The sequence below is a fragment of the Mugil cephalus genome, chromosome 7 (assembly GCF_022458985.1).
Source record: "Mugil cephalus isolate CIBA_MC_2020 chromosome 7, CIBA_Mcephalus_1.1, whole genome shotgun sequence".
NCBI classification, from domain to species: Eukaryota; Metazoa; Chordata; class Actinopteri; order Mugiliformes; family Mugilidae; genus Mugil; species Mugil cephalus.
Window position 1 is genome coordinate 28,398,710 of NC_061776.1, and position 15,053 is coordinate 28,413,762.

At 40.1% G+C, this 15,053-nt stretch overlaps 1 protein-coding gene across 3 annotated transcripts in view; it reads right to left on the reverse strand.

The window, feature by feature from the left end:
• Positions 1–15,053, reverse strand: part of cntnap2b (contactin associated protein 2b) — an 85,186-nt gene that overhangs the window by 39,356 nt on the left and 30,777 nt on the right. For all 3 annotated transcript variants that reach the window (XM_047588478.1, XM_047588477.1, XM_047588479.1), the window contains 7 exons: positions 8,134–8,392; positions 7,822–7,971; positions 7,467–7,629; positions 7,227–7,333; positions 7,013–7,132; positions 6,583–6,698; positions 1,369–1,453 (listed from right to left, as the gene is read on the reverse strand). In XM_047588478.1, coding sequence (XP_047444434.1) covers positions 1,369–1,453; positions 6,583–6,698; positions 7,013–7,132; positions 7,227–7,333; positions 7,467–7,629; positions 7,822–7,971; positions 8,134–8,392 — 1,000 coding nt within the window. The remainder of the gene's footprint in view (positions 1–1,368; positions 1,454–6,582; positions 6,699–7,012; positions 7,133–7,226; positions 7,334–7,466; positions 7,630–7,821; positions 7,972–8,133; positions 8,393–15,053) is intronic.

The window sequence follows — 15,053 nt, forward strand, 5'->3', positions numbered from 1 at the left end:
GGGCATGATTGCAGAGGGGCTTTTGTTTATTTTCAGGGCTCCTGGAGGATCCCTTTTGAGGGTGGAGGTGTTACGCCCTCTGCATTTTCACTGGCTATACAGGTGTGTTTGGCCTGTGCCTAATCACCTTAATCAGCTACACCTGAGAAGACTGACTAAAAGGCCTGTTGAAGAGGCCCAGGTGATGACTTTTCCACTGCAGAAGCTCACCATGGCTCACCTGTTTTGTCCCTTCTTGTAAAATAAATACTTTTTGAAACTCCATGTGTCTCCACTTTTATGTTTTGCCTCTCGAGCCGGGACGTAACATATGCCTTTCTATCATCCTAAGCCAGTCAGCCCATTCTCCTCTGATCTCTCACATCAGCAAGGCATTTTAATCCACACAACTGCCACTCACTGGATATTTTCTCTTTTTCTGACCCTTCTCTGTAAACCCTAGAGGTGGTTGTCTGTGAAAATCCCAGTAGATCAGCAGTTTCTGACATACTCAGACCAGTCCATCTGGCACCAAACATACCACGTTCAAGATCACTTAAATCCCCTTTTCTAGCCCATTCTGATGCTTGGTTTGAACTTCAAGTTGTCTTGATCACCCCTACATGCCTAAACGCAGCCATGTGATTGGCTGATTAGCTATTTGTGTTAACAAGCAGTTGAACAAGTGTACTGTGTGTACATACATATATTACTTAAAATAGAATTCAGTAAGAATAATGCTCATGACTGTATTAAAATGTGCCAACTGTTTTTTTCACTTTTCCTCTGATAGATCCCTGTCTGTGCTTTTCGCTCTGGTATCCATTAACCTAAGCTTAATATTAGCTCTTTCCTCTCCTGCTTTGCCAAGTCACTTACTACATTGGGTGTAAGGTTGCACAGTTGCTCCTGGTAATTTAATCCTCAATTTCTAATTTCTATCGGTTCTCATAGTCACGTGATTAAAGTCCAAGGTCAGAACAGCCATTCTGTTTGCCGTTTTATGTGGAAATGTGACCCGATTATCCTTCTCTTAATCCATCCCATCTATTGCTTTTGAGCCTTGAAGAAGCTTTATTTGTAAATGTATTTTGTATATTAAACTTGTGCAGTTCATAGTTATTAAATATTATGAGATTATTTCATATTTCTTAGCATCTAGAAGTTGACGCTCGAATGATGGAAATTCATATTTTGGTTTGTATGTGACATGTGACACAGCCACTTATTTGGCTTTTCTTTTCTGGTGATGTGACTGCTTATCACACATTTTCAGTATAAGAATATTTTGTTGCATGTTTTTTTTTTTTTTTTTCTCCAGCTTCCCAAATTAAGCCACGCACACAAAATACTTGGGTTTACTAGAAGGCTTCAATGTGGATACTTCACCTGGACTGTTGAGCAGACGAGACATCCGGCAGGCATAGGCTACATACTGTTCACATTTCTCCGCACTGCTGGTGACTGACAGTACCTGGTCACAAATGGTAAAAGAGGGAACTTCTTCAATGTTTTCTTTTATAAAATACAATAATATTCAGCTTTAACCATAAAAGATGGAACAACCTTTGTGTAGTAGAACGGGGAGCACCACATGACCTTAATGCTTTAAAATTGATGAAATGGGAACAGACAACAAAATTCACTGTGTGAACCAGTAGAGTACAGGGGCTTCATGTACAAAGACTTGTGTGGATTTCTTACTAAAAAATGCTGCTCTGTAAAAGATCCTGGAGCCTCATTTATCAACCGTGCATATGCACAAATGTGTGCATAAAGAGAGCATAAGCACATGCCAACACAAAGTATGGTATTCATCAATTTGCACTTACTTGTGTAAATCTAGTGGTAGAACAGTGGAACACACATAAAACCCATTAATAGGGCTTTCACACGGGCAGAGCTCCGTGCCGGTTCCAGTTCCTGAACCAGATTTTGTTGACCAGGTGTTGCCTTTAAGGTTGATTGTTCAAACATTAAATAGCTCTGCATGACTAGTCTACTTTTTGGCCTGGGTTGAAATCTATAAAGTATGCATTTCTTGTTAAAGAGGACAAACCAACTTGAAGATAAGAGAGCTGTCTATGGGAGAAAAGTAAGCCATTTTCAAGTTGAGAAAAGAAGGAAAATCAATCAGAGCTTTGGACAAACATTGAGTATAGCAAGCACAGCCATTTGGATGGAAGAATGTCCTGAATAAGAAAGAAACTACTGGTGTACTGAGAAACAGACGTCGAACAGGTCGGCCAAGGAAAAAAACAGTAGTTGAAGACAGAAATACTGCGAGAGCTGTGAAGAAAAACCCCAAAACATCAGTAAGTGACATCATCAACGAACTCCACAGTGCAGGGGTGAAGGTTTCACAATCCACTGTTCGAAGAAGGTTCTGAGAGCCTGACTGTACCAGAAATAAGAATTTGAAGGTCAGATTGAAATTTGCAAGAAAGTACAGAATGAGCCACAAAAGTTCTGGAACACAATCTCAGGGACTGATGAGACCAATTTTAATCTCTACCAAAGTGACGGAAAGGCCAAAGTGTGGAGAAAGAATGGACCTGACCTGACCTTAACCCAATTGAGCATGCATTTCACTTCCTGAAGAGGAGAATGGAGGGAGAAACCCCCCTGAAACTATCAGGAACTGAAAGATGCTGCGGTAAAACCCTGGAATAGTATCACCGATGAAGAATGCAACAGTTTGGTGATGTCGATGGGTCGCAGGCTTGAGGCAGTCATTACAAGCAAGGGTTATGCCACCAAATATTAAATGTTATTTACTTTAAGATTATTTGTTCCATTACTGTAACTGTGTGCGTTTACTGTAACATCCTCACACTTTGGTTCCTCCCACTACACTGGGGTGACGTGATCTACTCCCACTTTGGTTCCACTTAAACTGGTTTGCCAGAAAGCACCAAGTTTCTCAGACTCCAGAATGGAACTGGAGCCAGAACCAGAACCGTGTCGATCTGAAAACACTGTAAGAGAGTCACAGTGTTCAGCAATCTCAAATGTCACACATTACCCCATATTGATGGTCTTTTCTAATGATAAAAATTCTCAATCAGTAATTTAGCAGACATTATGAAAGATTGGTGTGAAAAGCTTTTAGACAACCTGAAAAGAAAAGTTTAAGTACAAGTATCATTGCTTAGCTTGCACTATTGGAGGATTCTGATCTGTCGAAACAACTTCCCTCAAAACATACTGATGGATTTATGCTGTGATTTAAAAATTTTAAAATTCTGATGTTTAGCCACCAGAACACTTCATACACTACCGGTCAAAAGTTTTAGAACACCCTAATTTTTCCAGTTATTAATTGGAATTCAAGTCAAGCAAGCCCAATAAATAGCTTGAAATGGTATAAAGGTAAGTACTGAACAGTCAGAGATTTAAAAAAAAAGGTTTGGATACCCAAAACTGAAAAATAATGTACATTTCAGAATTATACAAAAAGGCCTTTTTCAGGGAACATGAAGTGGGTTAACAATTTAAAGCTGTTCTGCAGCAATGAAGGTTGAATCAGCCTTGAAAGCTGGTGCTACTAACTCCTACAGGTGTTCCAACTTTTCTGGATTACTTACAACCCCGTCTGTCTGCAGAAAAGCAGTGTAGGAACACACTGTGGTACCAGACCCTCATGAGCATCAGGTGAACAGTATTGTACTGTAGAAAGTAGTGTGTTGCTACAAAAATGGCCAGAAAAAGGCAATTAACAATGGAAGAGAGACAGACCATCATAACACTTAAAAATGTAGGTCTTTCCTACAGGGAAATTGCAAAGAAAGTCAATGTGACAGTGAGTACAGTTTTCTTCACCATCAAAAGGCACTCAGGCACTGGGGGAAACTCTGACAGGAAGTGATCTGGCAGACCCAAAGTCACAACTGAATCAGAGGACAAGTTTCTGAGAGTTAACAGCTTGCGTGATAGGCTGCTCACAGGACAATAGCTTCAAGCACAGCTTAATAGTAGTCGTAGTGAGCAAGTCTCAGTTTCAGCTGTGAAGAGAAGACTTCAAGCTGCAGGTTTGACGGGGACAAGTTGCAGCAAGAAAGCCATTGCTAAGATGTCAGAATGAGACAAAGAGGCTCTCCTGGGCCATGAAACACTGCCATTGGATGACTGAAGACTGGAAGAAGGTATTATGGACTGATGAATCAAAATTTCAAATCTTTGGTTTATCATGCAGGATCTTTGTACACTGTCAAGTGGGCGAGAGGATGGTTCCACAGTATGTGACATCAACTGTCAAACATGGAGGAGGAAGTGTGATGGTCTGGGGCTGTTTTGCTGGATCCAGGGTCGATGACTCGTACAGAGTGAGCGGCACCCTGAACCAAAACGGCTACCAAAGCATTCTGTGGCACCACGCAATACTCTCTGGTATGCGCCTAGTTGGTCAGAGGTTCAACCTACAGCAAGATAAGGGCCCAAAACACAAGTCCAAGCTATTCCAAGACTACCTCAGGAAAAAAGAAAAAGATGGTAAGGTTGAAAACATGGAGTGGCCAGCACAGTCTCCAGACTTAAACCCCATCAAGCTGGTTTGTGATGAACTGGACAGAAGAGTGAAAGCCAAGCAACATACAAGTGCCACATATTTATGGGAACTTCTGCAACAGACTTGGGAAGAACTTTCTGAAGAATATTTGATTTCTATTGTAGAAAGAATGCCACGAGTGTGTTCAGTCGTCATATCTCCCAAAGGTGGCTACTTTGACAAGTCAAAAGTTTAGAATACATTTTGGTCTGTAAATTGATTCCATGATTTCTTTTTCAACTCAAATTGCTTATTTGTTCTATGCTTTCATTTCAGAGTGCAATGACACAAACTGAATAATTTAACTGGAAAATGTGTGGTGTTCTAAAACTTTTGACTGGTAGTGTATGTGCAGTAGGAGCCGCAAAAGGAACATCATCTACAATACACACGGTTACATCAATTACAGGTACACTATACTATTACACTATATGGATACACTATACATAGACACATATCCCAGCTGTGTTTACTACAATTTCCCCAGTGAGGGACAAAAAAAGTTTTTTCTATTCTATTTTCAGTGCTCTATATTTGCTTCAGGACAGCTTAATCACAACAAAAACAAATGTAATGATATACCAAAACAACCAGTGGCGATGCTAGAGAGGGAACTGTTCCCAATTACATTAAATTAGCTGCAAGTGTTGCTCTATTCAGTCTCAAGCATTAATCATAAGGCTGACATGACAATCACAACATTTCACTAACATACGTTTTTAACAGACTCTGTGCTTTATGCAAAATATGTGAAAGAATGTGCAACTTCTGGGAAATATTAACAAAAAATAAATAAATAAAATAAATAAATAAATAACTACACTAACTAAACTAACTAAATAAAAAATGTGTATTTTGACCAGGAGGTTCATCCTGTCCCATGTGGTAACCAGGGTCACTAACCACTGCACTATCCAACCGTTCATCACACCATGCTCTGAATCTGGATTTTTTTGTACTTACATTATAAATTTCAGTCATATGGCTGCATTTAGAACCTTTCCTACGCTTGATAAATGAGGCCCCAGATGTGCATACACATGAATCCAAGCACTTTTCCCTTGTATCCCCACCCCTCCTTGTCTACACCCCCATTTCTTCTTCTTCTTGTTTAATGGCAGTTTGCTAACAATTGTTTGCAAATTTAAATTCAACTCTATCGATAATCCCCGTGCTTTGCAAAAACCTAAAAATAACCATATAAACCACATCTCTATTTAAATACGCAAATCATTTTAAATGGGCTCTGTACCTGAGATTCCCCTCTCCGCGCAACAGAAAATTAAAACAAAAGGATGAGTAGGGCAGGAAAAAAAACTTCACAGAAAGCAAACTGGAGACACTACGCACTGAAGTGAAGGTCGTCAGATTTATGAAAATAGAAATTCATGCAACGTTTTTAAGTGCACGCACCCTTTGTACATGAGACCCCAGGTCGGTATAAGTCTTTATGTGATTATTTCATGCAATCCATTATTTGCAATTTGACTTTCATTTAATGGTAGTCTCCTATGCATTAATATCAAAACTCTACAACACAGTATTGGTTCACTCATTTTCAACTTAAATTTACATTTAAATAAGTGTGTGACTGTATGCTATGACTATTAACACAAATGCAATTCATCTCATTTCATCTCATCTTCCGTACCGCTTAATCCTGCACTAGTGTCACGAGGGTTACTGGAGCCTATCCCATGGCATTGGGCGAGAGGCGGGGTACACTCTGGACAACTCGCCAACCTATCGCAGGGCGATCACTGGGACATACAACCACACCTAACGTCAATTTAGAATCACCAATTAGCCTAACGAGCATGTCTTTGGAGGTGGGAGGAAGCCTGAGTATGCGAACACAGGGAGAACATGCAAACTCCTCAGAGAGGCCTGAGCTGGACTCGAACCCGGACCTTCTTGCTGGGAGGCATCAGCGCTAACCACCGAGTCACTGTGCCGCCCCAAAATGCATTTTATAAAAACAGAAATCACTGTTCCACTCAAAATAACACAATATCTGCAGCGGGCAGAGTTGGTCAAAGAGTGTATTCGCTGTGTACCTGTTGATCAGTCACATTGTAAGTAATGTGCAGCACAGCTTTCTCATCTGGTTCACCCCGGGTGATGGACATCTGAGGAGATAGGTTGTTCTTTAATGTAGTCCAAACCCTTTCCTCTAAAAGATCAGAAAATAGTCGTCAATAGTTGCAAAACCTTTGTTATAGCTTGTTTAGTAAATGCTTAGTAAATTTCTTGTAGTAAATACACAAAAAGTAGCTTCACACAGAGAATAGTATAACAGATGCTTGTTTCCATGCAGATAACAGTAGTAACAAGCCCAGCTTCTGAAATTGTGGAGCAAGCTTTGCAAGTTTATAACATATATATATTTTATTTCTAGGAGATATTATGTTTTGCAGTCTTTTAAGTTATATCAGAAATATCATGAAATTAATTTTTTTAAACACCATTCTCAAAACAACATCCCACCTGCCATGTCACAACTGACTCTGAAGGGAGGAATAGGGCCACTGCCATCAGGGTCAATCCAGTAGTTCCCTGGACTGTTCCCCTGGTGCTTATACTCCTCACAGGACTGCTGATATATTGCTACACAAGATGCACAACACACAGCTCAGCAGACACAAAGCAACAATACAAATTTTAAGTCAAGTGATTAAACAACCACTGTGTAAGGACTTACGTGTATGGCAGGTGGCTCCAGTGTAGCCAGTGCCATTACAGTTGCAGCTGAATGTATCCCATGTCTGTGAACAACTACCCCCATGCTCACAGTGGTTAGGAACACACCTGACATGACAGGGAGATGCATAGGGTGAGAGAGCCATGTGAACACAACAAGAACAAAAAAGTTTCTGATCTACAATATCATCCACTGTGCTTTTCTGCTTTTTGAGTTTTGAACACTTTGAAGTGAACTCACCTGTCTATAATGGCACACATGTCAAGGCTGACATTTTCAAAGGCTCCAATGAGCCCTTGCTCCAGGGCCCTTAGGTCAGTTAAATGATCATCTATGTGGATCATCTTCATGCAGCCCTGGAAGGAATGCTGAAGTGATCGGGAGTGAGTGTGTAGGAAGTAGCCTGGAGAAATGTGGAAAAGGTTCAAGGTCATTCTTACAACTACTGGAGAAATACTGATGGTATGGATCATGTGAGAATTGAAAAAAAATGGTGTGTGACAGAACACAATTAATCGCACGTTAATTAGACTCCCTGAGTCACCTCTTGATGACACAGTTACTTTGGATGGTTAGTTTTATTTAGCATCATCACCTCCAAAGTAGTAGGTCCCTCCAGTCTGGATCTGGATGGGGATAGCTGTTCTGACTGTTGATGCCTCGTCTCCATCAATTGTCAGCATAGCATAGTTTTCCAGTACATTCAGATGGACACTGTGCCACTGGCCATCATTTAGTCCTGAGCCTGTCAAGAAAAACAGTACACAGTCAATACAATGTGAAGGATTAAACTGAAAACAATAAGAATTCAGAAGAGCAGCGATATGAAAAAAAAACTACAAGTAACATAGTAAATAGCACTGAACACTATCAATTTATATTTTAAAAACAAATGAGCTGAGCTCACCTGATGAGATGGTAATATGTGTGCTCTTCTTCTGTGTCACATTTATGTAGACAGTGACCTTCCCCTCTGTCAGTCCCACCTCCAACCATCCATCAGCCAGTGCTGTAAACATGAGCAACCCACTGGGGTTCCATGTCCTGAAAGACAAACTGACTGACACAGTGTCGCTGTCACTCTGACCAGGAAGCTGCAGGAAGGACGTGGAGTTGAAGAAAACAGGGAAGGAGTTCGACTCAGCACAGGAGAATGTCAAGTTACGCTACAGAGGAAGAAATACAAAGAGACAGAAATAGGTAGAAGTAGGCCATTAATTTATGGACTGATTTGTAAGAAGTTGATTAATGGACTGTTGCTCAGTCACTTTTATTTTGAGTGCAACTTCATTTTTGGTTTAATAAAAATGAAATCCTCTCTTTGACCACTGACCTGCATTGAGCTGTGCTTGTGAGCCAACACTCCAGGTATGCTGTTTGACCAGAGCCTTAAAGGGCATATACACACACATTTGATGGCCTGTATTTGTAGTATCAGTGTTCCAGTGGTTTGTCTTTCATTTTTGGTTTGATTTTTAAAATTTTTTTTATTCCTCTTTAGTTTAGCCCTTTATCGAGGCCTGCTGGTCCCGTTCACCTCCCCTTTCTTTAAGGCACCCCTCTCTTTGAGTGAATCTGATCAATTAGGAAGCTTCCCATCTCATCCGAACCAGCCTATCACCCCTGCCACCAAAAACAGAAATAAGAACAACACCTGTAAATAAAAGTAATATCCACTCTGTTGGTCTTTTATCCCAATTTGGAGATGTTAAGATTTGAGTTATCTTGAGGTGCTATAGTATATTTCCTCTTCTCTTATTCCCTTAGTTCTCAACTTGTATAACACAAGTGTTCCAAGTGTGCTCCTTCCATATAAGGAGTTGTTTTGGCTTTGCTACAGCTTTCCACATTTACATAGTAACCATACACTCAGAGCTGTTACATTCCTATAAAACCAGATATGGCCGGCCTTCGGTTACAGATAGAACCACTGATCCATGTTTAAGGAAGTACTCCCTCTTGCATGGGTGGGGTATTATTAAAGGTGTGGAAATAGTAGGATCAGGGCTTCCCCTTACAACCCTGATGGTGGTTTGGCAGAAGTCCCAGCCCTGATGTCTGTAATTATTCTGTGTATTGGAATAAATCAACTCAACTGGATTCTTGAAGCATGACTCATTGTTTATAGATACCCTTCAACACAGGTATAAAGATCTTGGGTGAAGAGGAGGAAATTCAGGACAACCTCCTTTAGCAATTGGGGTCTCATACAGGATACGTTGAAGGGTACAAGGGCACTGAAGGAATTTCTCTTACAGCCAGCTGCCGCTAACAAATTATAAGGTAAGCAGGAAATCTTTTGAACCAATTTCTACATGTCTTACGAGACAAAGCTGTACTTTATCCATCTTTTTTTCTTGTGAAGATCATAACAAGATTTTAATAAACATTTTAAGTCCCAGTCATACGTCCATCTCTACTTTTTGTATAGCCTCTTGTATTCAATTAGTGATATTTTCTCCCTTTTCCATATAGCCCCATCATCTGCATAAACTGATGATCCCGTTCCTCCATCGACATTCATAAAACCATCATTTTTCATTATATTGAATAAAATAGGGCTAATAACACTATCTTTATGTATGTTAGCTTGGGTAGTAACACGTTACATTTACTCCGTTAAACGTACTCGAGTAGTTTTTTGTATTCGTTAACTGAGTGTAGTAACTTTTACATTTACAGGAACTCTCCTGGTGGTTTGACTGTGAGACCAAGCAAGTGTCAGCAGCACTAAAAAATTAAGGCGAAGTGGCCCCGTCCACCCTCTCTTGATCAACAGTATTTGAAGCTAATCTCAGAGGATCAAATACCTGCTTCACCACTGAGTGAACATGTTAATTCCTGGCTCAGCCCTGAGACCATGACTTTGTCCGAAATTGTTCACTCACTCTCTAACCACTACTCCCTATATAGGGTTTCACTATATAGTGCACTATATAGTGAGCTCAAATCCCAACAGCTTTCAGACACTACACATCATCATTTGATGCATAGTTAATTACGTCACTGCTATTGCATCACTATGTGTCAGACTGCCACCACATTACTAAAACGGGATGACTTTGTTAACAAATATGTGATATTCATGAAATAAAGAAAAAAATATGATAAAAAAAAGTTTCATATTTTCACATTTGTGTCTTGCACTGGGTATTCAAGATATACACTCAAAACACACAAAAATACAGCTTTCACTGGCAAGCTATTTACTTTTGGTGCAGTGCAAATGTTGCCTGATAGGCTTCTGAGTGCCGTCACTAGAGACACAATGATGGGATATACAGGGATGGTCACTACTTTTTGTGACGCTTTTTGGGAAATTCTGAGTGCTCTATATAGGGCACTGAATTCGACCACTAAGGTTTTGGTCTAAAAATAATAACCACATAATGCTTTGCCTACTTTGACTAAAACATCACATCACATTTGAGAAAGTATGCGATGGTGAGTAACTTTACGACAGCTGGGAGCGACTGTGGCTCAGTATGTAGGTAGAGCGGATTGTCCATGAACCGTAGGGTTAGTGGTACGATCCCTGGAGTGTGCCATATGCCGAAGTGTCCATGAGCAAGACACTGAACCCCCAATTGCTCCCAGTGCACCTGGCACTGGTGTGTAAATGTGTGTGTGCTTGTGTATGTGTCTCTCATTGTATAAGCGCTTTGAGTACCTTTGATTAGGCAGAAAAGCGCTATATAAAAGCATGACCATTTACCATTTTATGACGACTGTTAGTTTCACTAACTCATGATGTGAAGTATCATGCCAGCTAAAACAAATGAATGTACTACATAATTGTGGCGAAAGGTCTGTTCTAACTACAGAGACACAATTATGTTGGTGCAGGTTTTTTCTTTGTACCACTGCCATAAATGCGATTTTACACAATATTCAACATTGAGTGATTTAAGTGACGTTAAGTGATGCGTTATTAGCTGTGTTTGTTTGGCATGATAATGTGCAACCTGACTAGCAATAGCTGGAAATTGGGTCTTATGGCAGGTTGGCTTTGGTTTCAGTAATTTTCTACTTACCCGGCCAAATTTTTATCAAAACATTCATAAATATGACCAAAAAATGATTACCAAAATTACTGACAAATTATTTCAAATATTATTATTATAAGAACTATGTTCTTTAGAACTATGGAACGACGAGTAATTTTAGCTAAGTGAGCAATAAAGCCATAAAGTTATTTGTATCTCATAAAATTCATGATTATTATATCATCATATGACATATGACATTATATGATATGAAAATTCATGTTATGATTAGGAGAAATCACAAATCCGTCAAATCAAATATTAAACTCATGAGAAGTCACAGAAACCTCACAATTTAGATTTTTTTTAAATCTCGTAAACAAACATATCTTTCCATAGGCTTTGTAAACTAATAAAAAACTGTTTCCATATGTTTCCCTTTTGATATTTTTTTATTTTTTTGCCAAAACTATGAGCTAAGTATATATTCATTATATTTGTGTTCAATATCTGTTGATATGACCTATTGCTCAAATGTTTTAGTTGTTTTGCTTGGTTATTTCATTTTATTGATGACAATTAATGTGCACTTTGCGATGCTAATATCCTTTGAATGCAATACAATAGAAGAAATTTCACAATATTAAGTTACTCAGTACTTATGTAGTTTTTTTGAGATTTTAATGAGTAATCCTTCTCTCCACATCCAATCTCATGGTTTCTCAATATCAAAGTATACAATGACCATGGTTTCTTTCGTAACAAGAGCCTTTTCTATCTCATTGCTAACCTTAAGCTGGGCATGCACTGTGCGGGCCGATTTCTCACTCGTGCAAGAATTTTTTGGATCGGGCTGAGTTCCAGCTTAATCGTGCGTCCCGTAGTATAGTCTACATGGGGTAACAAGCAACCTCTCTTGCCAAAGTGCTAACTGTTGCTGCTTACCTCTTTTTGGAAGTTTCTGCGCACAGAATGGAGCAAATTACCAAGGCACCACTTTTCTCTTTGGTGAGCATTCTCATTTTTAGGTGAGCTTCTCCCCCCTTCCGTGTTTTTCTATTTCTTATTCTTTTTCGTTGCAGTTCCAGAAACAGTGAGTCTAAACCTGTCGTGTGCGGTCATGTACAGACGTACAATATGAGCGGTCAGGTCGCATCAGAGCATCGGGCCATATAGTGTGAGAACATAAATCGTTTGAGCTGGAGCTGAGTACAACGATTGAAAATATCGTACAGTGTATGCCCAGCTTTAATAAGGGCGTCATTCGGAGATCTGCCTCTTTGCTCTAAGCAATAAGTTAATCTATGGAGAACTACTTTTTCCATCCGTGTACTAAGGTCAGATGTTAACGCTATGGGTCTCTAATTTCCTACAAGCACACACTTCTAACTGCTTGATCGTGGGAAATCAAGGAATAGGAGAGGCAACACATGCACAGTGATTATGTAGCCACAGGTAATCAGTGGATGGTCAGTGTAAGGCCTTCTCTGCTGGCCTAAAACATATCTGAATAACAGACTTAATTATATTTTCCATGAATACCTATTAAATGATGCAAATGTTCTGCTCATTTCTTTTCCTAGCTTTTCCCCTGGTGTATTTTCACATAAAAGCTCTTATCCAGTCACATTTCAGCCATGATATGTTGCTAGGATACAAAAAAAAAGAAAAAAAAAACTGGAGGACTTCAAAATCAGTCCTGTAGGCACTGTGGCATAAAATAGGTGTTGATCAAACTGTTGCTTTAACCCAGGGGTGTCAAACATAAGACCCGGGGGCCAAAACCGGCCCGCCAGAGGGTCCAATCTGGCCCGTGGGATGAATTTGCAAAAATTACACTGAAGATATTAGCTGAAAATTTTTGACGAAATAAGAAATTTCACAGTTGTTCATTACATGTAGCTGTACTTTTTTGCACTAAAGCAAATGGAAACATTTGGAGTTGTCGTTATTTACCAGGTAATAAGCTATTGGGTAACTGGCCCGGCCCCCTTGAGGTCAAATTGGCCGGTATGTGGCCCCTGAACTAAAATGAGTTTGACACCCCTGCTTTAACCTATCAGATTTTGAGTTGATGACACCAGGGCCTGCTAGCAAGTAGAGGCAACATCAGTGTATTCACACCCTTTGATTGGATAGTCAGAGAGTGTGCTAGCCAGAGTTAACAAGCGGCATCTGTTGTGAGCTGGACAAGCAAAAATATAGTTGTGTTGGAAATTGTTTTGTCGCTCACAATGGCTGAAGGAGGAGAAGAAATGGATTTGGTTGGCTGTGAAAGCCATTTTCAAAATGGACTTTTCAAGAAAAGCTGGACATCATTAGAAAAGAAAAGAATTTGTCAGCCAGTTTCAGTCACTAACAAGTACCCCTGGCTCACAGGATCAGAGGAAAACTCTAAACAGTTTAAGTTGTGGTGAGTTAAAACAATTGCATTTACATCTTTTCTTTGTCTGTATGATGCTGATGGTTTCTATAGCAACATCATAATGATCGTATTAAGAAGCAGTGTTTCCCCTGGGTTCATGACACCACGTTATCCCCGCTAGTCTGGTTTTATTCTGGCATTCTGGCCATAGACATAGGCCATGTTCACACATACCAAAACAATCTGTTTTTCCTCCATTTTCAAGAATTTCTCCATAAAGGTCGATTAATTACAAAACTGCATCTACAGTAGTTATAGAAAGGCTGTAGTATAAATCCCAGTCCTATGAGTGGCGTTGTTTCTGCTACATAACTTCAAACCAGCGTCAATCCTGTACACTCGCACAGTCAGGGATTTTGAGGATCGTAGATGCAGTAGATGAATAACCTCATCAACCTTATTTCCCTTCCAAATCAGAAGATGTCCAGCACTGCCATCGGCTCACAACTGGCAGAAATCAGTGGGACCCAGGCACACCCATCTACTGTCTAGAGAAGTCTGGCATGAAGTGGTCTTCATGGAAGAGTTGCAGCCAAAAATCAATACCTCTGGCATGAAAAGAAGGCCAAGCAACTCAACTATGCGTGAAACTGGGCTGCCGAAAAATGGCAGTAGATGGACTGATGAGTTAAAATTGTAAATATTTGGCTGTAACGGCATCAAGGAGGCATTAGGTTTATTGGCCAGGTATGTGAACACATACAAGGAATTTGACTCTGGTCGCTTTGCTCAATGGTACAAGAAAATAACACACTTGAATAAGCATAAAAATAAACTTCCGGCATGGCAGAGGGCAGGCGGTAAGGCACACTCCTCAGCTTCGCTGAAAAAGTTACTTTAGAATGAGATCACCTCCAAGCTCATGGCTTTAAGAAATAACACTTGACGTTATTTCTCTCTCCGAAATTCTTGATGTCTTTTAAAAAATCATCCAAAAGAATGCTTTTATCAAGGAAAGCCAAAAACATGCTGCCTTTGTCCTCCAGTGAGTCCGACACCAGCCCCTCCGTCAGGTGCAATTACAGTTGATTCAGTAAACCTGGCGACTGATGCCAGTGCCGCGAAGCCAGAGGACATCCTCGCAGTGATCCAAGACATGAAAATAGACTTTACCAACATTCTTTCAGCAGTAGACAACGTCAGCAAAGGAATTAAAGTTTGCACTGCTCGCATCACTCAAGCAGAGATAACAACCTGAGGCTGATTAATCTCCCTGAGGGCGCAGAGAGGAAAGACGCCTGCTTCTTTTTGGAACAATGGCTTCCCAATGCTTTGGATATGGGTCTGCTTAATTCACCCCTTATCATCACAAGAGCTCACCGAATCACGGGTCGGCCCACATCTGTTACATCTTCACTGGTACCGAGAGGACTGATAATGAAGTTCCTAAGCCATCATGACTCCGCGTGGAGAATG